This window comes from Micropterus dolomieu, linkage group LG19, assembly GCF_021292245.1.
Source record: "Micropterus dolomieu isolate WLL.071019.BEF.003 ecotype Adirondacks linkage group LG19, ASM2129224v1, whole genome shotgun sequence".
Taxonomy (NCBI): Eukaryota; Metazoa; Chordata; class Actinopteri; order Centrarchiformes; family Centrarchidae; genus Micropterus; species Micropterus dolomieu.
Window position 1 is genome coordinate 25,019,016 of NC_060168.1, and position 21,805 is coordinate 25,040,820.

The following is a 21,805-nucleotide window of genomic DNA, read 5'->3' on the forward strand; positions in this document are numbered from 1 at the left end:
ACAACCAAGTAATTTTAGTACCTAAACCCAACCAAGTACTTTTGGTGCCTAAACCTAACCAAACTACAACCGCTTCACAGCGTCAACAAAGCATCTGGCGCTTAACTTCCCATTTGGGTCACAGAATCTGATAGGTCACACATTTTGGTGTCACACCTGTAACACCCCGGCGCTGAATCGAGCGGAATGTGGGAATCTGTTTGTCGTAGTTCAAAATGAGTGAGAGACGTAGTTGTAGTAAAAGCAAACAAAACAGAGAAGATGAGAGGGAGGCGTCTTTATTGAGACATGTGCCATCTATTCAAAAGGAGCCAGAAAGAGAATCAGTGTGAAGAAGTTGTGGAAGATGACCGAAGTTGACGAGCAAGCTAACCAGGGACCGGAGGAGGCTATAGCCTACACCGTTGGGCCCTGTTCGCGCGGCGTCCTGGAGGATTTAGTGATGAAATAACTAAGGATTAAAAAAAAATCCAATTTCTACTTGGACTAATATCAAGAAGTTGAATTATTTGAATATGCTGAGCTAAATTAGTTAAAAGAGCAGTGATCACGATCGTGTCACTTAGAGCAGGACTGTGAACCTAAACTAGTGCAACAGCTGGGAGAGAAGCGGGAGGAGCTCAAGCGGGTCTGCTAGCGTGTCGGTCGTGTTGCTGTGCATTACCACCACCACTCCACTAGATGGCGCTGTCGCAAAAGCACTACGGTCGCAGGATTGCGGGGGTCCTGAAACTGCAGCCTCCGGTACTGCATACATAATGAGCTACATTGAGGGGTACTATCTGCAATGGAAAACGGAGGACGGCCAAGTCGGGGCGAGGCGAGTTGAGCTGGTACTGGTAATGGAAAAATGGCATTATATAGGCTACACTGGACAAAATTATGAACACTTTTGTTTTTGCCCCCATTCATCAGGAGCTGAACTCAAAGATCTAGACTTTCTCTATATACACAAAAGACCTATTTCTCTCAAATATTGTTCACAAATCTGTCAAATTCTGTGTTATTAAGCACTTCTGCTTTGCTGAGATAATCCATCCACCTCACAGGTGTGGCATATCAAGATTGGGTATTGCACAGGTGTGCCTTAGGCTGGCCACAATAAAAGGCCACTCTAAAATGTTCAGTGATATATATTTTTTTATGTACCAAGCAAGAATTATCCTTCAAGTAGTTATAGGATTAAAAAAATCCAATTTCTAATATCAAGAAGTTGAATTATTTGAATATGCTGAGCTAAATTAGTTAAAAGAGCAGGTAATAAGAAAATAACAGCACAAACTCAATCAGCATGTTTTTCTGGGATGAATCTGATACATTCCCAAATATTTTTGCAGGCAAATATGTTATTACAGGACTGGATCCAAGTCATGTCCATCTTTCTATCAGCCTGCTGCGCTGTCCAGAATGTCCTCTCTACACTGAGATTGAGCCAATACTACAGGATTACAAAGCGATGTGCTGTTCTGTTTATCACCAGCAGATGACACTAGTGCTTTACAGAATAGACTCATTAAGTTCAACGTCACGTTTAATAATATTATTAAACGTTTATAAGATTAGTCTCTTAACAAGACAAGATTTTAACATGAGTATTATTATTGGACAAGTTAAAATTAGTGAATGAGTACTGCATTATGCAAAAATGCCCGACCAAATGCATCACATAATATTAGTGCCTTTATCAAGCTGTCTGTACATTGAGATACAGTATTTCACTAAAAACACAAAGACAATTTAAGATTTCAGAGCATGAGTTGAAAATACGTTTCAGTCTGCAGGATGAATCATTGCCTTGCACAATACCTGCATTATTCCTACAGGACCCCTTCACAACTGAAACATATTCCTGAAAGACTTTTTTGTATCCAGTAACAGATCCGAGATTAATCATCGACAATCCTCTGATAATCCCCATGATGTCTTCAGTTGAAAGACTTGAAATTTAATATACTGGTCTTTTATGTTTCATAGGCCCTTTAGTGTCGCAGGACTACAGGAGGAACCTAATTCATAGGTGTGTCTCATACACTAAAGCGATCATAGCATTTTGCTGTAATTACGTCTAAATGCCATGAGGAGGCAGTGTTGGTCCATAATGTTGCATCACACAAGCTTTTACCGACCACAGTGCAAAGCAATGAGGTGTTACAGGCTATATGCACTATGCTCCATAAATAGAATAAAATCGAACAGAATAGAAAAATAGAAAATTGGAATTAGTATTTTAATTCTACAAAGTCCCAAATAAAACAGTTATTTATATACTGCTGCTACTTCTACTGCTACGACCACTACAACTAATAATAATAATAATAACAATAATAATAATAATAATAATAATAACTAAACGAATAAAGGTAGAAAATTAGGAATGGAAACTCACATTTACTCCTATAGCCCTCCTCAAGATCCCCTGGAAGAAAGTGCACCCATTTTGTGCATAATTTCTCTTACTAATAAGTTATATAAGTTAATTTCAGTTAATGCCCCCCTCCTGTCCCTACACTGCTCCAAATGTGTCCAGCACGGTTCTACTCACTGATTGGTTCGCTCTCTGATTGGCCTACCCTCTGATTGGCTCAAAGTTCCGTACAGAGCTAGACGGTCGACGCAGTTTGTTTTCTCGCCTGCGGCTGAAATTTGCACGGTGAACCGCTGCTGGAGGCAATGTGGATATAGTGTTGAGGTTTTCATTTTAATATATACATGTGCATAGTCACGCAAACAGGCGGAAAACGTAGAGAAAGTGTTTCCTTTTCTCTTTTTCTTCCTTTTCCCGGCTGTTAGTGGTCTCCCGTGAGCGTTTTACATGCGGACTGTCATTCAGAAATACTACAGCCTGCATTTGGAGCGCTCACGTGTTTGACCTTAGTCTGTATATATTAGATTTTTCCTACATTTATACTCATATATTTCCGTTCTCTTAGTTATATGTTACTTTTGTATACTTTGTCAAAGTCGACTTCATTTATTACAACAAGTTGACGTTGCGGTGACAGTACGTGTCTTCACGTTTGTTAATGACTCTTAGTTTGAATCGCGGATTAAGTTATCGAAGCCATAAAATCACTGGAGAGGAGGTGAGGAACTTTTTCCGGCATCGTATACGTGCAGGTCATCAGAGGGTAACAGACTGTGGATATCTCATCACTGCTGGGAGTTTTACAGTAAGTCTTTATTGATAAGCCAAAGCCACGGTTATATTTAAATCATGGATATCAATGTTTGTCTGTCGCACTTTACAATGAGTTTACAGTGGCTGTAAGTTAATGATTTACATTGGCGTGTTATAGATTGATTTTAACTAGTGATAAATATAAATTTATTAGACCTCCAGTCTGGGATCATGTAATCCAAACAATCACAGGTTGCAGGTTTCAACTCCTTTGTAAGATGTTTATTGTAAATTAAGGGAAGGGAGATTGTTCTCCCTGTAAGATAAGTAGCCTATTGTAGGCAAATAGAAACGTGACTAAACCTGATTTTGATAGGTTGAAAATCTACTCTTGATTGCAACAAGTCAATTATCCTGACTGTGAACTGAGAAGCTGAGGCTGACAGATACTGATCATAGATACAGTGTGTGAAGTATTGAAGTAAGATCTCATAAGGTTCAGGGAAGAATTTATGTGGCAGGAAGATTAAAACCACTGTAAGGAGAGACATATGGACAGGTGGACAGAATAAATCTGTAAGGAAATTAGTTCGACTTCCAGAAAATCTCTGCTCCTGTGCAATGAACACCTTACTGTTTTCTGACAGCTGTGGAATTTGTTGATCCAAATAATGTTTAGAAGAAAGAATACCCTGAATAATATCGAAGTGAGTGCATGTATTCTTTAACCTGCATGGTAGATTTTGAAAACATCCACACAGGAATTGATGGTGTTCTCTGTCTCTCACTTTTATTCACATATTTTTTTGCTTTCCTTTATTAAGGAATAAATGTATTATTTTCTACCACACTATTTCTGCTTTCATCTTATCAAAAATTCAAAGGAAGTTTTCACATAGATGCTCAACCAGTTGGTAGTAAATTTGGTTTAAATTCCATTGCACTAGGAGTTATTTTGGCAGCAGTTAATTAAAAAAACACATCAGATGGTGAAATAATGATTGTTGCTAGTGAATTTTTGTAATAAATCACATACTGACAGTGGAGAGTACATGTTTGTTGATAAATTGATGGTTAATATATGGATACACAAGCTAAAAAAAATATGAATTGTAAATTCATATAAAAATATTCAATTCTAAATAAAGAAATATTTCTCACATTTTATTTCCTTTCAGATCAAAGAGGCTCAGCATTCTTCTTCCTGAAAATTAAGCCAAAATGGAGCTTCTCTGGTTCTTTCTGTTGCTGGAGATGGTCCTAATGTCTGCTGCTGCCAGGGGTGAGTAACTTTGATTTCAACAGAGACCATCATCAGAACCCGCAGTAAGATACATCAAAGTGTCACCTGGCATGGAGTAGATTTACTGTACTGAAATGTCCTATTTTTGCATTCTTGCTACACTGCTGTTCCAGCCCCTGGAGGATTTGTTTGAAACATGGTGGTACGATTGCTTTGACTGTGGTTTCAGACACAACTGTCTCATTAAAGATGAAAGTGTGATGGGAGGACAGTGGTAGTTGTAGGAACTAACCCTCTCCTCTATCTGTTCCTTCTTTTCTATCACTTTTATCTTATCACTTCAACTTAAGAACCTAAATGATCTTAAGTAAATAAAAACTGAGGCAGATAAAATCATATTTTAGCCACAGAAGTGGCAGTTACTCACTGCAGCTATATTTCTTTCTCTTCTATCGCCTATTCTTTGGAACTATTGTACTTTTTGTCTACTTTGAAAAGCATTGTGCTTTGTAACATTTTTTTTTTATTATGTATTGTTAAATTTGCTCAGATTTTGGAATATTTGCAGACACTGCTGGGGTAAACTTTACTTAATGAATGCTTTTGCTCTTTAGATAGTCCGTGAACCTTTGACTTTGTGTGGTTATTCAGTTACTGTCAGGTATTCTTGCACTCACCTGGAAGTAGTGTGGTTTTCTACCTTCTGGATATTTTGCAAGGATGCTACCTTGTTGGCTGTACCTTGTTTCTTTCAGTAGAAGATAAACATAATGAAAACAAATAACAACAGAATCTGTACATAGATGAGATCGAGCTATGACCCAGCCTGCAGGCATTATGGGCACACTGTCGTGGAGTTGGCGCCTGTCCTCGAGATCACACCAATGATGAGTTTTCAGTTGGAACAAAGCTTCTTTCAGTGAGGCGAGGCCGGGCCAGCATGCAGACACGGGGCCGAAAGTAAACACAGGGCCATAGACCGCAAAGAGATGAGATGAGATTAGCCTATTAGGGATGTTTGCTGTGCAGTGCTGCAGAATTTTCTCCCCCTCACTGCCTGCAGTCTGTCAATGAAACCAGGATAGGCAGTAGTGAGAGACAGAAGGCGGGGGTAAGAATGGAGGCAAGAGAAGAGGAGAGAGATGGAAGGAAAGAAAAGAAATCAGGTGAAGGAGAAAAGACGGGGCCTCGGGACATAGGAATATTGAAGTAATAATGGATGATAAAAGAGAAAGAACAGATGAAGGGAAAAGAGAAAATGAACTGGGGGGAGCGAATGAGGAAGAAAAGGGAAAAATGAACAAGGGAAGGAAAGAGATTATAGGAGGGGGTGTGAGGGAGAGGGCAGGAGAGGACAGAGGGGACCAAATACCATTATGAACCTATTAGAAACTGAAATTCTCCCTTTCCTTGTGACAGGCTAGACTCAAGTTGCCCGACAGATCCTCTCTCTTGGTTAAAGTACAGTATTAACACTGGAGACATGTAATTGAAGCTGCGGCGAAATGAGGTTGTAGGAAAAAATCTGACGTTGTTTTCTACATATGCCTCATGCAAGTGATATAGAGCAGAAAGTGGAAGGTTTCATTTTTAGCAGAGGTCAGATAGACAGCGTTTGTTTATATGCAAACCAATTTTAAAGGAGAAGTTATTATTACTGTTTTTGGTAATTTATTTTGTTATTGTGTAACACTCACTGAAGCTATGTCAGCTGAAAGACATCACGCCAGTAGGATGCTGGGGTTTAGTGGCTCTGTGGTCTGAGGTTCATACCATGTAATTGTGAATTTGTGGTTTTGAACTTGGGTAATGCCGCATGTCATCTATTCTCTCATCTTTGAAGTTCCCTGTTTACAACATATAGTATAATGTTTAACAAAACTCAAGAACTATCTGAAACATGGATAAAAAGAATGCAGGAAATTACAGATTTTCAACAGATGTTTTTAAAACCAGGAATTTGCTATCTTGCCAATATTTAAAGCACACTCTTTCTGCTAAATGTACCTGCAGCTTTACCCAATCCCTGGATTATTTTTGCACCAACATTTTCCACATAAAACAATCCGAGTCAGAACAATGTTAAGAGCCAAGGTCAAATTAAATTAATTTTCGACTTCTGCGGTTCAGCATGCTTGCAGTTATGTTGTTGCCAGTGCACCTTGATTTCCCCTGACATTGTCTTCTCCGACAGAGCTTCCACCCAGGATGTATGTTGCCCACTGCAACTTCCACCATACAAGTGGAAGTTACTCGTGGCCTTGCACTTTTTAAATGTTGCCACTGTTGCACACAAAATGAAAGAAATTGCATTGCAAGTAATTTTGAAAAGCTGCTGCTAGTACAGTCACTTTTGGCCACAATAGTGACATGAAGATGCGTGAGATCCTGATGAGACTGATTGACCATAAGCTGTTGTGAGAGTTGCCAAGTACAACCACAACAATCTACTCTTAGGAGTTAAGGGCTTTGCTCAGTGGCACCTGGAGAATAGGAGTTGAGGACCAAAACAGAAACGTTCAACATCAAGTCTGCAGTAGTACTGCACTATAGCTGGAAAAAATCATATAAATATCAGAATGACTTAAAAGAGCATATCTTAAACTCTTAACACTGAAGAGCCATAACAATGTTAAGAGCCAAGGTCAAATTAAATTAATTTTCGACTTCTGCGGTTCAGGATGCTTGCAGTTATGTTGTTGCCAGTGCACCTTGATTTCCCCTGACATTGTCTTCTCCGACAGAGCTTCCACCCAGGCTCTATGGGAAGGTGAACAAGCTTCACAACTGTCCCAGTCAATCAGAAGGGTTTGGGCCAAGTAGGTCTGTGTTGAAAGAAGATACTTAAGCTACTTAAATAAATCAAAACCTTCCAAAGGGTCACACTGCTGTTTCAACCCCAAGAGGAGTTCTTTGAAACATGGTGATACAATTGCTTTGATTGTGGTTTCAGAAACACCTGTCTCATTAAAGCTGAAACTATTACGAGAGAGGACAGTAGGAGCTGCAGGAGGAGTGAACCCTCTCAACTATTTTTTTTATCACATTTATCTTTTCTATCGCTTAAGTTTAAGAAGACAAATAGAGAAAATTTAAGGCAGATAATATCATATTTTACTGTATCACTCAATGCAACAACATTAGACCATTTGCAACAAAGTTGCTAAATAAACAATTGATTCAGAATTGTTTGGCATATGAAATGGGTGATGAAAAGACAAACTCATAATTTCAACTTCTAGTTGTTAAGTAAAAAAAATTCTATGAAATGGTTGACAGATTTTTTAGAGATGTGGAAATGTTTCCTCTGACAGTCCGCCCTTGTTGCATTCTCCTCTGTTAGAAATGATGCAGAGAAAAATTTTCTATTAGTGACTTGGTGACTACTGAGCTGTCCCAGAGAAATATGCATAGCAGAGGTGGGTTACTCAGGGCAACTGTATAAACAATGAACAATAAAAAGCAAAATATCATAGGACACACCATGCCATTTAAAATTGTAAATGTGAACTCTTTTGTTGCCTCATGTGTCTGGGCAGTCCCCTTTGCACACAAGGTTCAGTTGCAGTAAATGTAAAGGCACTGTTGTATAAATCCATGGAGTTATGTCTAACAGCACATTTATAACTGCAAAGCACAGAATGGCCTATTGTAGTAAAGATATAGTTGAATGAAGCCCTTGTATTGGAAAAACAGAACAAAACAATTCCTGGTATGTAATGGTAATGGTAACTGTTCCCTCGGTGTCCCCGAAGAAGCTGTTTTCCACTCTGAGTACTGATTGGCAAATGGAGGCAGTAACATTCATATAACTAAGGGCTTTGCTGGAATTCTACAAAAGACAGAGTTGAAGACAACGGTTTGGAGATGGAGGGATGCAACAGAGTAGAAAGAGTGGAAGAGGGAGCGAGATATACATGGGAGAGGAAATTATAGGGAAAGGTAGCTAACGAGAAAGAACAGGAGGCAGACTGAGAAAGAACGACAGACAGAGATGGAAAGAGATCAAGATGCAGCATTTACATCCTTACTGCAGCAGATGTAGAGTCACATAAACTTCACTCCAGAGGCTTACACAACCACGCTGTTTTAACCAGTGTCTGGACGTCTGAGGTGTGTGTGTGTGTGTGTGTGTAACTGAGCATGAGACTGAGCAGCTGAGAGATCAGCCTTCTGTTAGCTGAGCAACATTGAGCTTGAATACAGGGGTCAATGACTAGTAGTAAGCCAATGCATTCTCGGCTGCCTGCAGCTCTACATACAGTTAGGTTCAAGCATGCACGACAGGAAGGACAGGTCCATCTTAAAATGCTTTTTATACTGTTAAAAGTTAGTTTGACATTTTGGGGAGGGCTTTTCCTATCAAGAGTTACAGATCGATTGCGCTAAAATGAAGCTTGCATTAAAGAAAGCAAAGTAGCATATTTCCCAAAATGTCTTAATTATTCATTTAAAAGCATTTAATTCCTGAGTCCATTATGTTGTGTAGTACTATTTGTCCTACTGGCCAAATGTAGATGAAGTAATGCTACATTAATATTTCCCCTGCAGCTAGCAAGTAACAGCATCCCCCAAGACCATTCTTCTCTAGCATTTAACAATCTTACAGAGAATACCAATTTAGAAGAGCAGATGTTGTATTAGTCTTCAGTGGAAAAACTTGTAAACTGTTAGCTCTGTTGCTCTCTTGAGGGCTGATGATGAGGCAGGTGGCAGGTGAGTATACCAAAAAACGTTAGACACTTGGAATGCACTGACATAGAGTTTGTTTATTGGTTCATGCCTGTGTTTCTGCATGCTCCGCACACACACATACATTAATTGGGCATGTGATGTGAAATGCCACGTGTGTGTCAGATGGTTATCAGCATTTCAGATGGTATTTATGTAAGCCAGCTGTTAAACACTTCACGGTCAAAAAACCGAAGCAGAGCTGAGGATATTAATAATGTGATTATTGAAGTTACTCCCGCAGAGATGAAAATGTTTGGTGTGCTTTTACCTGTGATGTTGTGTGTTGAAATGACCTACAGTGTGTATCATCACATCCCACTCTTGTCTTGTCCCACTCTTCTATCCCAATCCTTTAAAGAAAATTTAGAAAAGACAGGATATACCAAGACATGAGATGATTAATGTGGGTTTGTGTACATTGTTTCTTGATGTACAGTTATGTCTAAACAATTTAATGTTTTCCATGTGATTGTGCCACAGCGACCACCCAATATCTGGAGGTAGGTAGAGGGAAAAAGAGACAGAGATGAGAGGATTTGTTGTTATACTAAGTGTAAAGATCCAAAAACACATTAAAAATGCATCTTCATTGTATTGAAGTTGCCAAAAATTAGACACACATGGAGCAACAGAGAAAAAGAAAAGTCCCTTGTCACTGTAGACAAAAACAGGCACACAGCGCAGATTGTAAACAACTGCATATACACAGATGCTGAAAATTTATACAACCAGAGGACGCTACCTATAAATATGACTTAACACATGTAAGCATACACAGGCGCACACACACAGCCCACAATCACTTAACAACCTCCTGTCCCACACACTCATTACTGAGGAACGTAATTAGCATGCTAACACTAACATTGGTAGGTAGGAATGAATTATGGTTAGAAAGAATGGACTTGAGACAGTGACCAGAGAAGCAAGCAATGGATAACTGCCAGAGCTTGAAACTTTTGTAGAAAAGTACGAGACAACTAGATATCAAGACCAACAGACAGAGCTGTCAGGAAAAACTTAAAAATAGTACTTAGCATTGTGTAGCATCTTAGCCTAGCTATCTTTGCTGTCTACTAGCAATAGCTAACCTAGAAATTATGCATGCTTGAAACTTGTTCCATTGACATCGTTACTCTATCAACAGCTATATATTGCTTTTTCACATTCTTCTGAAAAATGTAGCTACTTATTGTACGTCACTTTGGACAAAAAGCATGCTAAATGCCCTGAATGTAAATGTAAATGTTGCTACTACTGGATGCAGTTTCTCCCTAGGATTGTAGTGGAAGCCTACTGTATTTTTCTTGTTTTTCCTACAAATCGCATAAAGAAATGGAAGGTGGATGGAAGCGCTGGATGAGCATGACAGAGGGGAACGAAAGTGCCTTTAAAGGCCACATTCAGATGAAAGAATTAGTACTATTATTCCTCCATGCTCAAAAGGAGACTCATCTAACTTTTTGTTGTCATAAACCCTTTGGACCATATTTGTGCTTCTTTGGATGTAGTAAATGAGATTAGGTATTTTGCATTTTGGCAGATAGCGTATGATTTAGGGCTGCAACAACTATGAAAAATATCCATCCCGGCGTTTCCAGTCCAACTTGACATCTTTGGATGTCTTGTTTTCTCTGACCAACACACCCCCTCAAAAAGATTTTCAGTTTGCAATTATATTTCAACCAAAGTAAAGCAGCAAATCCTCATATGTGAGAAGCTGGAACCAGAGAATATTTGTAGTATTTGCTTGAGAATGGCCTAAACAATTAATCAATTATTAAAGTAGTTTCTGTCTATTCTCGTTTCAACTCTGTTATTAGTAACCTGCTGGGTCAACTTCAAGCTAAATGGTCTTGGCATAAGCAGTTTCCAATTTGCAGGGCTAAGAAAGAAGGGACATGCAGTGACTAAATAGCTCAATTAGTAGTAATAACAGGTATTATGAAGGCCCCCTTTCACTGAAAATTGAGATTTGGTGATAAATGTATGCTCACTAGGTATTTCAGTATTGAAAACCCTGGCCATGGTTACAAAAGCCACTGTCTAAAAAGGAGTTATATGTGACCAGTGGATAAAAAAGGGTTCATTTTTGATGAATCATGCTAACCAAACCCATATCGTTGTGTATTGTCCCACACACCATTTTAAATGAAAGCTAAGTAAAGTAAGCACTTATTAACCGTTTTATTACATGGTGTAATAAAGCACATTGTGTTAGTTGTGGTAGGCATCAGCCTGTCTCCTCATGTGAAGAATGGAGGAGGAGGAGGAGGAGGAGGAGGAGGGCATTTTGATTCCTCATAGAGTAAATAACTGCATACCACAGACAGATGCTTCGAACACACAACTTTACCTCGTTGTAAACAGACACACTCACATCAGTAAATCCCCTCCACCCCGCTCCTGTTTTTTAAGCATGCAACACGTCCTAAGTCACAGCTAACTATCATAAATACCATTTGACATGCCGATAACCATTATATGGCCTGATGGTGTTGGTTCACATCTGCCTGCCAGCCTCAGTGTTTGCACTGAGTGCAGTGGGATCCATATTATCATAGATGGGGGAAACGTTCATCAGCATCCGCAGATGAAGGTTTTAGAAAATTGCATTCTTTCTAGCATGGGACCAAAATTTTATATTTTTCCGTTGGGGAAGAACATTTTCATTCATTCATTGTCAAATTGTTGGTGCTTAAGGTGGAAGTTAAAAAAGGCGTATGAACTGATCTGGGTCTCTTTTAGGGGACTCCATCATACAGTTTAATTTATTAATTTAAGTTGCTAGCTGGATCTTTTTGTTCTTTAAATAAGATAAACTGAAACATTCAATGCATATGTGTGTTTGTGTTTGTTGATTACACGGTGATTAACAGACAAAGGGAAGCTTCAAAGGGCACAAATAACTCTTTCAGTTCCTCTTGTAAAATCCTAACGTTTGGGGCCATATGTTGTCTGGTTGGCTGTTTGGACAAAGAGAGCTGTGAGAAATGAATAATAGAAAGAAAAGATTGTCACTTAAAAAGAAAATCATTTTATTCTTCTGTTGTTATTGTAAATTCTGTTTGTTTTCACAGGTTTGGAAGAAATATTTGTAGACTTGAGATAACCTTTAGATAACCAGCAGCCTCTCTCTCCCAACCACTGTTCTCCTTCTCAGAGTTTTACAGGGCCTGTTAATGTTAAAGGCTATTAGCCCACATTTAGATAAAGTCAATGTTTGCTTTGACTTTGCTAATGGTGGCGTAGTAATGTGGCTGTCTGGACATTCTCTGTGGGGTTTGATGGTGTGTCGCAGTGATGCGAAGATGTGATGTGTGTTTGTGAAGGGGGTGCAGCAGAGAGAAGAGCGACAAGATAAGATACCAGTAGATAGCTTTTAGAGAGAAATGGAGGCAAAGAAAGAAATGTTAAAGAACAATGACTCCTTAACAAACAGTTTCCCCTTTGCCCCCCTTAAGTACCTTTAAGAAAATATTGAAATCCAAGACACTATGTTTGAATGGCTGTGTTCAAATGATTTTGAGCATCATCCCTAAACTTCAGCCTGATTTATTTAGTATCTTTAGAAACTTTTGAACCTTTTATTAGAATGAATAAAGTTCTTTATGTTTAAACAGTGTTTGACTGCACAGCATGAGCTTGTATTAACAATGTACAGGATTAAGACATTCAGAAAGTTAAAGGAAATCTAAAAGAAAAGGAAGTTTCTCTCTGTTCTTTCTACTCTCTTTCTTCCCCAGAGTCTCTTTCTCTCCTACATAGTGCAGTATTGTGTGGGTTGTGGCGCCACAGTGCTGTATTGTGGTCTCAGTGGGGTTGGGGTATGTTTGGTCAATGCTACAGCACTGCAGGTCAAAGGTCCGCCAGTGCATCAGGGAGGGGTCAGGGAGAGTGTGTGCTTGGGTTTTATGTGTGTGTGTGTGTAAGATAGGGTCAGAGACAACACATGCCAGCACAAGAGGAGACTGTAATAACACACCAGGAACCCCACAGGACAACACACACTCTGCTTTCACTCATTTATCTCCTCTCTGTCTCTGTTCAATAACCTCATTGACATGTTTGTCAGAAACAGAATGACCAAACCTTAATCACCACATTCAATCCAACTATTATGAAGATAATGACTTGCATTGTCAGTCAACAAATAAGTTGCTGAGGAAAAGCTGAGCAATCATTTACTCACATTTATAACACTAGTGGATTATCTAGTGGAGTAGTAAGTGTGGACAACTATGATATGTCAGTGGTGTCTTGTGTATCCCTGCCTGACAGATGCAGACCCTTACACAACACCATGATAATTTCCTAACTTGTCCACAAGGATCTGCTGTGAAGGTGCGACAGTACTCATGTATAAACTTCATTAAAGTAAAGAACAAAAAATCTTTTTACCATGTTTAGGACATTTGCCAGAATCTCTGGCAGATTTTATTTTTTATGGTTCACAACATGCATTTTATGGGACGTGGGAGGTTTAGTCGTTAACATTAATACACTATTTAAATTGACACAGACACACCTACTTAACCCTAATGAGACTTTCAGCGCAGTTGATAACTTTAATAATTTCTTTTATCTTGAAGAAGTGATTGAAGTTATCATTTGATGGTTTTTGCGACCACATAATGACTTTTACATACCAGATACCGTTTTGATACCGATATATATATTTCTAAAAATTCACCATGAGAAAATGCAAGGGCCAGTTCACTCAAACAAAAACCACATTTCTCTTTCACCCCTTGTGGTATCTAACCATGCAGCGAGATTGGTTCTCTTTACCCAGCGTTGAAAATGTAACAGTGAAACGATGTCCGAGGTTACTTTAGATAATCAATAGACTTTGCAGTGAAACAAAAGAGGAAAAACTGTCCACAGGGAGGTCTGCATGAGTGTCACTCACCTAATTGTCTGTATTTTACTGCCTTTACATCATCTCTCTCTTCCTCTGATCTGTCTGTTCTCTCTGTCACATTGTATCTCCCTTTCTTTTGGGGCAGCACAGTGGCCTAGTGGATAGCACTGTGGCCTCACAGCAAAAAGGTGTGAGTCTGCATGTTCTCTCCGTGTCCATCAAAAACATGTCAGCTATGTTCTCCAGTCAGTGCTGTTTGACCTGGCACTGCATTTCACTCTGGTCCCCGGGTGCTGTAAAGTGGCTGCCCACTGCTCAGGGATGGGTTAAATGCAGAGGATGAATCTGTGACAAATAAATTAGCTTTACCTTTCTGACATTTTAATAACTCTACCGCTTTCTTTGTCTCAGCTGGTTTCTCTCTCCCTTGTCTACCATTCAGTAAGACCCTTTCCTACCCCTTTAACACCCTCCTACCATACACACACTGTATCCAGCTGTTATTCCTGATACAAATGAGATGTTGAAAGGTGATCGCTGGGACAGGAGACACAAACCCTTGTTTTCTTTGGGCTTCAGCCTGTCAGATTGGGTCTGGTGCAGGGCAAGTGTGTGTGTGTGTGTGTGTGTGTGTGTGTGTGTGTGTGTGTGTGTTTGTGCTATTAACTGTGATAGAACGACAGAAACACAAGACTATTCTAAACCAAAAATACCAACATCATGACCTCAGTCTCCTATGTCATTGACATGTTATGGTCAGCCACACACTCTCTCGTTGGTTGTTTATTTGACATACAGATGACCTTTGGTCCCTTGAAGTGGAGACTGATCAGGCGTAGGATGTTAAAGCAGACAGCTTTAGGAAATAGTTTTTGTAAGCTATTGCTGTAGCTTCTAGCTATGACATATCATGCTTGTTCTGTTGAGCTGTTTTTCAAGTCAGTTTGAACGTACACAGTCTTTGGTAATGCAAAACCAAGTCATATGTTATCTATCTATCTATCTATCTATCTATCTATCTATCTATCTATCTATCTATCTATCTATCTATCTATCTATCTATCTATCTATCTATCTATCTATCTATCTATCTATCTATCTATCTATCTATCTATCTATCTATCTATTGCATTTACCAAGTTTCATTCTTTAATCTAAATGGATTCTCAAGGCATATGCAAGGTCAATATCATGCCTGTTTCATGTTTGGCACTGCTGTGTCCCCTCTTCAAAAGCGGGAAAAACTATAGTATTCTTTATTTAAATTATCACAAATTGTGTGATATTCCTTGTTGTGGCACGTCTTGGGCAAAGGCCAAAAAACTAAACCGTGGCACAAAGTTGAAAACCACCACACATGAGGGGATGCAAACGCACTTGTCTTTTTCTGCAGTGCCAGCTGTCGATGTGGAATCCATACTGCAGAGGGAATGTGAGAGGAGTGTGAGAGATGTGGGGGTGGGTTCAGCAAGACGGGGACCCTGGAGGGGGCAAATACACTGGTGACTGTGACGATGTGGCCTAACAAATACATTTTCATTGTCTTTCTATTATTGTGTGATAGAATAACTTAATTTTTATGTCATGTTTAGAAAAAGCTGTTGTGATTGTCCACACTCAAAGGTGGTGTAAAGGGCTGGCCGTCATAGAGGGGAGAGATGGCGATCGTTGTTGAAAAATGGGGATGAAGGCACCCAAAAAGCATTTCCAACTGTCTCACCTGGAAGACACACAAAAAGTGACAGAAATAATTGTGTAAAGACTGAAAGCAGAGAGCTAACAGAAGTTCTTACCATGCTTACCTGCTCACCTTCACTGCACTGGCCAGTCACTGTGTGAGATGAGTGTGAATGTCGGATTCTGAGTTTCAGAAAGTGGCTTTAAAACTGTGAATTAGGCTTTGTTGTTGTTCTGTTGTCCTCTTGCTCTTCCCGAGGTTTTTTTCCTTTTCCCCCTTTAAAGCTACAGCAGGGAACTCTTAAAAATAGCTTTTTTTCATATTTGCTAAAATTGTCACCATATCCTGACATTAGTACATGAGACAGATAATCTGTATAGTGCTAGTGTCTAGTGTGCTTAATGCCGTTTCCAAGAATCTATCCCTCCTGGGTCAAAACAACCAATCAGAGCCAGGATGAGTCTCTAATTCAGTGTCAGTCACTGCTCGTGCACACTCTGCGCAGCCCCCCTTCTCGTGCATGCTCTTACTCAGTCAAGCTCAATATCTTCAGTGCAGCTTCAGAAGTTTTGAAAACACAATTGCTGAGAAACAACCAAGAACTGCCCATCCCTCCTTTGCCAACCACAGCGTATAGTGCAAAACACATGTATTAACACGTCCCGGCTCCATATGCAGATTTGGGCTCATGATGTTTGATACCATGAAGCTTGTATCAACGAGTGGAAAAGAGGCATGATGGCACACAATGGGGAATAACTTTTGAGGCGGGACAGTGGTGTACTAGCCTCTTATCCCGCTGTTAGATGTTATTGCAGCTGCCTCTGAAACCTAGGCCGCAAGCAAGAGGGACCGGGGTCTTGGTGAGTCTCTTGCCGTGGAGAGCAAGCCCTATGTGGGATGAAGTTATGCAGGACGACCGGCTCCTTCTTGTGGGTTTGGTGGGTGGGGCTTAGCAGAGTGAGAGATGCGGAAAGTTTTGCATTGTACTGTATGTTCAAATGTTACCGCAGTAAAATGTAAACAGTTAATTTTGGGAGTTCTTACTCTTTTGATCTTAGGGTCTAAGGACTGAGTGTTTTGTATGCTAAACAGACTGTAAAGCCCTTTGAAGCAATGTTTTAGCTTTATACATAACACTGACTTGACTTGAATTAATTTAATGCAACAAAAATCTCTACGTTGAGCTAGAACTCCTGCTCATAGACAAAAGCCAAAAGTTAATAACTAAGAAGAGACTCTGACAGTGTGTTCTGACACAGTGTGGTACAAGAATTTTAGGGTTCACATACAGCCAAAGTAGACACTGCATCCTGTGTTGATTATTGTTAATAATTTGAAAAGCACTGGAGAGCGGCATGACAGGAATTTCTTGCATTTCTTGCATTTTTCCCAAAGTAACAGGCAAAACAATGACCAGATCTGTAAAAATTTAAAAATATCTCTATTGGTTACAGCCACAGTGAAGTAATCCAGAACATTAAGCCCCTGCCAGTAACCACACAGTGCTGACATCTGGCTGAAAGGCCTGCAGACCAGTTAGCTGTGTTAATTATTTCCCACTATATCACCCTTCATCACACTGGTCAGCTCAGCATACGTATTATCCGGAGGTAATCCCTCTGTTGTGCTGGTACCATTATCACACAGGGACACAACAGGCCTATTCTTCCACACGTAATTAACAAAGGTACTTATGGGCTGCTTTCTGGGATTTAACTGTTTTGTTGGCAGAGCTTTAGGGAAGGCAGTGGGATGATGAAGGTGGGGAAAGCAAAGCTCTCAGATCAGTGGTGTAGTTGAGGGAGTTAGCTGTAACCATTCTGAAGTACTTGTAGTGTATGTGAGTATTTTCATTTTGCTATCCTGCAAAACCCCACACCTCCAACATATAAACTTTTCATGAGCTAATAATAACTAATAAAAATGTATTAATAAAAATGTAATACTTATACACTACTACATTTTACTTTTTACTCCACTCTACATGTATTTGATGGCCATACTTACTAGTTAGTGTGCAGCTTTTGATTTTACATACAAATCATACAGTATTATCTTTATTGTTGTATATTTAACAGTATATGAAGTAGTTCTGCTATTGATGCTGCTTACATTTTAAATGATATAATGACTAATGATTACTAATGAGATGGGTCTGTTTTGCATAAGTACTACTTTCAGCCCCTACACATTCATACGGGAGCTGACATCTTGCGCTGGTGATGTAATTTGGAACTAGAGTCTGCAAAGCACTGGTAGGGTCTAAAGCTGTGGTATCGAGGTCCCACTCATACATAACGTGAAACCCGCTTTTTGGTATCAATTAACCAATTGAAACCAAACTTATAAGAAAAGTTAACACTTTAAAACACATCTGTGTAATAAGAACTATTTCTAAAAATAACTATTGCAATGCCCTTCTAGTAGGTCTTCCAGCTTATACAGTGAAACCCTTACAAATGAGAACGCAGCTGATCTGGTTTTCGAAGGATCATGTCACTCCATTACTCAGTGACCTCCACTGGCTACCCGTGGCCTCCCAAATCAAATTCAGGTCATTAATGCGTGCATACATGGTGACTACTGGGTGTGAACCCATCTACCTAAACTCATCTGTGACCCCACGATGGTGGAACGAGCTACCACATGCCATCAGAGCAGAGATGTGCCTCTCTAACTTCAAGAAGCTCTTAAAAACTCATCTCTTCCGAGAGCAGTTTCTCCTAACCCTTAACCTCTTACATGCACTTCCTGTGCTCTTCTTCTTCTGTCCCCTTACAATTCTCTTGTATTGATTGCACTTTTTTGTTAACTTTTATTCGTATTTACCCCATTGATGCCAAACGTGCTATTAGCTCTTACTAGTATTTATTGCTGCCCTTACTGGTATGTATTGTCATCGTCTGCCAAATGAGTAAATGTAAATGTAAGAACTACCTAAAATGACAAAAAACATATGTGGGAAAAATGCAGTTTGTACAAACAAGCGAATTCTTTTTAGGAGAGAATGTCCAAAAGCATGCGCGATTATTCCCATCTGAACAATTATCACATCTCGCACCACTCTTTGACAGCAAGGTTTTCGCTCCATCTTTAAGTGTGGCCTTTAAGAACAGCTATAAACACTTGCCTGCAGACATATAAATGGCTTGGAAACCAAACATATTGACCTCTTTAGTTGAAGTGAACTGAAAACTGACCATCCCAAAGTAAGATTTTCTTTATTTTTAAATTTTTGTTACAGTTTTTCTCAGTTGCTTTGGCAAAGTTGGCAAAACAAAAATGGTTCCTTTGATACAGAAGTCAAATGTTTAAGTGCAAATGATGATTCAATTCGATTGCACTGTATTTTGAACTGTATAATACCCAGAAATGTTTATCAACATACTTTGACATACAAAAATTTTTAAAGCCAACTGTCATAGCCTTTCAATCATATATGTTTCATCCATATTAGTTCTCTAGTAGTGCCACAAACAGATTAATCTTCTTAAAATTTAAATTTAAGCTAGAAAATCCATAAATTTCATCACATGGGGCAAAACTGAGTTTTACTGTAAATATAATTCTCAGTTGCGCCTCCATAAAGGCATAGGCTCACGCTCACCTGCTCTCACTTGCCATCAGGTGTCATCAATAGAAAGACTAGAATCTCCCTCTTTTACTAGTGCGCATATGATCTAAGTGTGCAAGTTCAGTCCCATGCTGAGAAAATATCAGTGTGGTGAGATGAGATGTACAGTATATGAAGCAGAGCACTAAGAGCTGAGTCAAACTCAACTGTTAAAGGTTAAAGGTAGCAACTTTAAGGTTTGTGTAAAACATCATCATTTTGCAGTTTTCTTTTCTTTGAAGACTTCAGGAGACATTTAGATGCCAATTGACATGGGGAGATTAGAAAAATAGATATGTAGGTTAAATACATGCAATAACTCATACACACACCTAATCCCCTCTCTCTCTCACACACACACACACACACACACAGTAGACTAAGATGAGACAGTGACCTGAGCTGAACAAATGGATTTAGTCACGGCTGAGGATTGGTGTGGAATGTGGGAGGGGGGCACGAATGTGTGTGTGTGTGTGTGTGTGTGTGTGTGTGTGTGTGTGTGTGTGTCTGAGTTTGTTATGTGTTACGTGCATGCTTGGAATGTCTGACTCCCCACCCAGTGAACCAGAAAACACACAGGTGGAGAATGAGGAAGAAATACAGGAGGAAGAAGGTTCTGTTTCTTCATTTGAAATTAAGTCCTCAACTTTTCTACCTTGTGTTCTAATTATTGATTCAAATTATATATATAAAGTTTCACTTACTTTACTTACAGAATATAGATAAGTAAAAATGAACCTGACACTGTTAACAATGATGTAATATGCGAGAAAGGTGAGCAAATTAAACCTCTGTTATTATGTCATAACCGTACAAAAACAAAGTCAGAAGTCGCAGAAACAAAAGCTAAGGAGAGATAGAAGACTTGTTTATACAGATGATGGCCCAGTAAGTGTTGATTAGGTGAGTTGCACATCAAAAGATGTCTAGATGTGAAAAGTTTTTAGACATCTAAGCCACATCAAACTGTCTCTTTGAATGGCTATTTACTATTTATTTGCTATTTAAATGGCTACATTTAAATTTGTGGCAGGTCTTAACAACACACTGAAATATGGCAATTGAAATGCAGTTGCGAGAACCGCTTTCGCGTTTTGTTTTTATTTGCTTGGTGACTAACTTCAGCACTGAAATAAATGACCCTAAATATAGAGTTAATTTGTAATTTAGTAATTACTAGTTAAAGTGTCTGATGTTTTGACCTTCCACGGTCACCTACTTGAATACAACCCTTTTATATCTTATCTACAATTATTTAACTGCTAGGAAGCCAAATCCACGCGTTGAAATGTTTATGAAACCAGTCTCTCTTGCACTCTTACACTGTGTCCTTCTTTATATGTGTTATGTCAATATGAAAGGCTCCCTTACAGGAAATATTCACATCTTTATCACTAAAATGGACCACAGCAGCTGATTGTGTGTGTGTGTGTGTGTGTGTGTGTGTGTGTGTTATCACTGCTGTTAATGAGTAACAGTGTCTGCCTCCAAAATGCTGATAAAAGTCAGGTTGAGGACACCTGTTTGCTACGCACAGACACTCACACACACTCACAACCAACAAGAGTGTTATCTTGCACCAACTATGTCTTGCCTTATCTGCAGGACACGAGGCATTCTCCAGACACACATACACAAAAGACACGCACCTAGAGCATACTTACTACACTGCTATACAAACGGATGTACTTACGACAGCCATTCTGATTGTTTGTTTGTCTATATAGTTGTGGCCACTGCTAGTGACTGTAACCTGACAGTGACTGAATAAGTAAATTGACCTGACCTCGGATATCTCACATACAACCCTACACCTGCCACACCTGCATTTTCAGGGACAGACTTTGCAACCTAACAAGTGTTTGTCAGAAGTCAGTGGTGAAGGTCTGCTAGAGTGAAATGGTAAAAGCTGTTTACATGTCTGAATTTTGCTGTGTAAATCTTGGGCTTTTTTATTCATGTGTCTAAGTCTTAAAATAAAGTATCTAACTCTAAAACCTTAAATGCAAAATTTGTATGTGTTCCACCTAGGGTTGGGTATCGTTTAAAATGTCACTATACCAGTACCAAAACCACTACCCTTAAAGTGATACTGATACCAATAGAGTACTTAATTTGATAGCTTGCATAAAATGCCACCTGTTGAAGCCATAGTAGTTGATTGGTATTATCTATTTTCTTCTTCTTTTTTTTCTTTTTTTATAAATAATTGTTATATAAAATATTTGGAAATAGGATCAGATCGCTTCTTATCCTAATTAGGTCATCCTTTTACATATTCCTAGTATCATCAGAGGAAGGATGACAGCCTGGAAATTTTTTTGTATTTACATGAGAGAGGAGGAGTGAAATAGTTAAATGATCACTGTGAGTTGTGGAAAACAAATTTAGGTTGTTAACTTTGGATCAATAAATCTGAACTGAATTGAATCACGAGTGCTTTTTCCTTTAGTAGTGTGTCGCAAACGTCCTTCAAGAAGACGAACGCTAAAGACTCTAAAGAAGCAGTCAAAGGAAAAGAAAGGGTCAGCATCCAGCCGACCACACCG

At 39.2% G+C, this 21,805-nt stretch overlaps 1 protein-coding gene across 2 annotated transcripts in view; it reads left to right on the forward strand.

Moving 5' to 3' along the window:
- The first annotated feature begins 811 nt into the window (after window positions 1-811).
- The window catches only part of fgfrl1a (fibroblast growth factor receptor like 1a), a 79,878-nt gene continuing 58,884 nt past the window's right edge, over window positions 812-21,805 (forward strand). The window contains exons 1-2 of one of the 2 annotated variants that reach the window (XM_046030473.1): window positions 812-833; window positions 4,297-4,400. In XM_046030473.1, the coding sequence (XP_045886429.1) occupies window positions 4,340-4,400 (61 nt within the window). In that variant the 5' untranslated portion in view covers window positions 812-833; window positions 4,297-4,339. Of the gene's footprint in view, window positions 834-2,622; window positions 3,171-4,296; window positions 4,401-21,805 lie in introns of those variants that run through there. The other variant, XM_046030472.1, reaches the window with a different exon arrangement.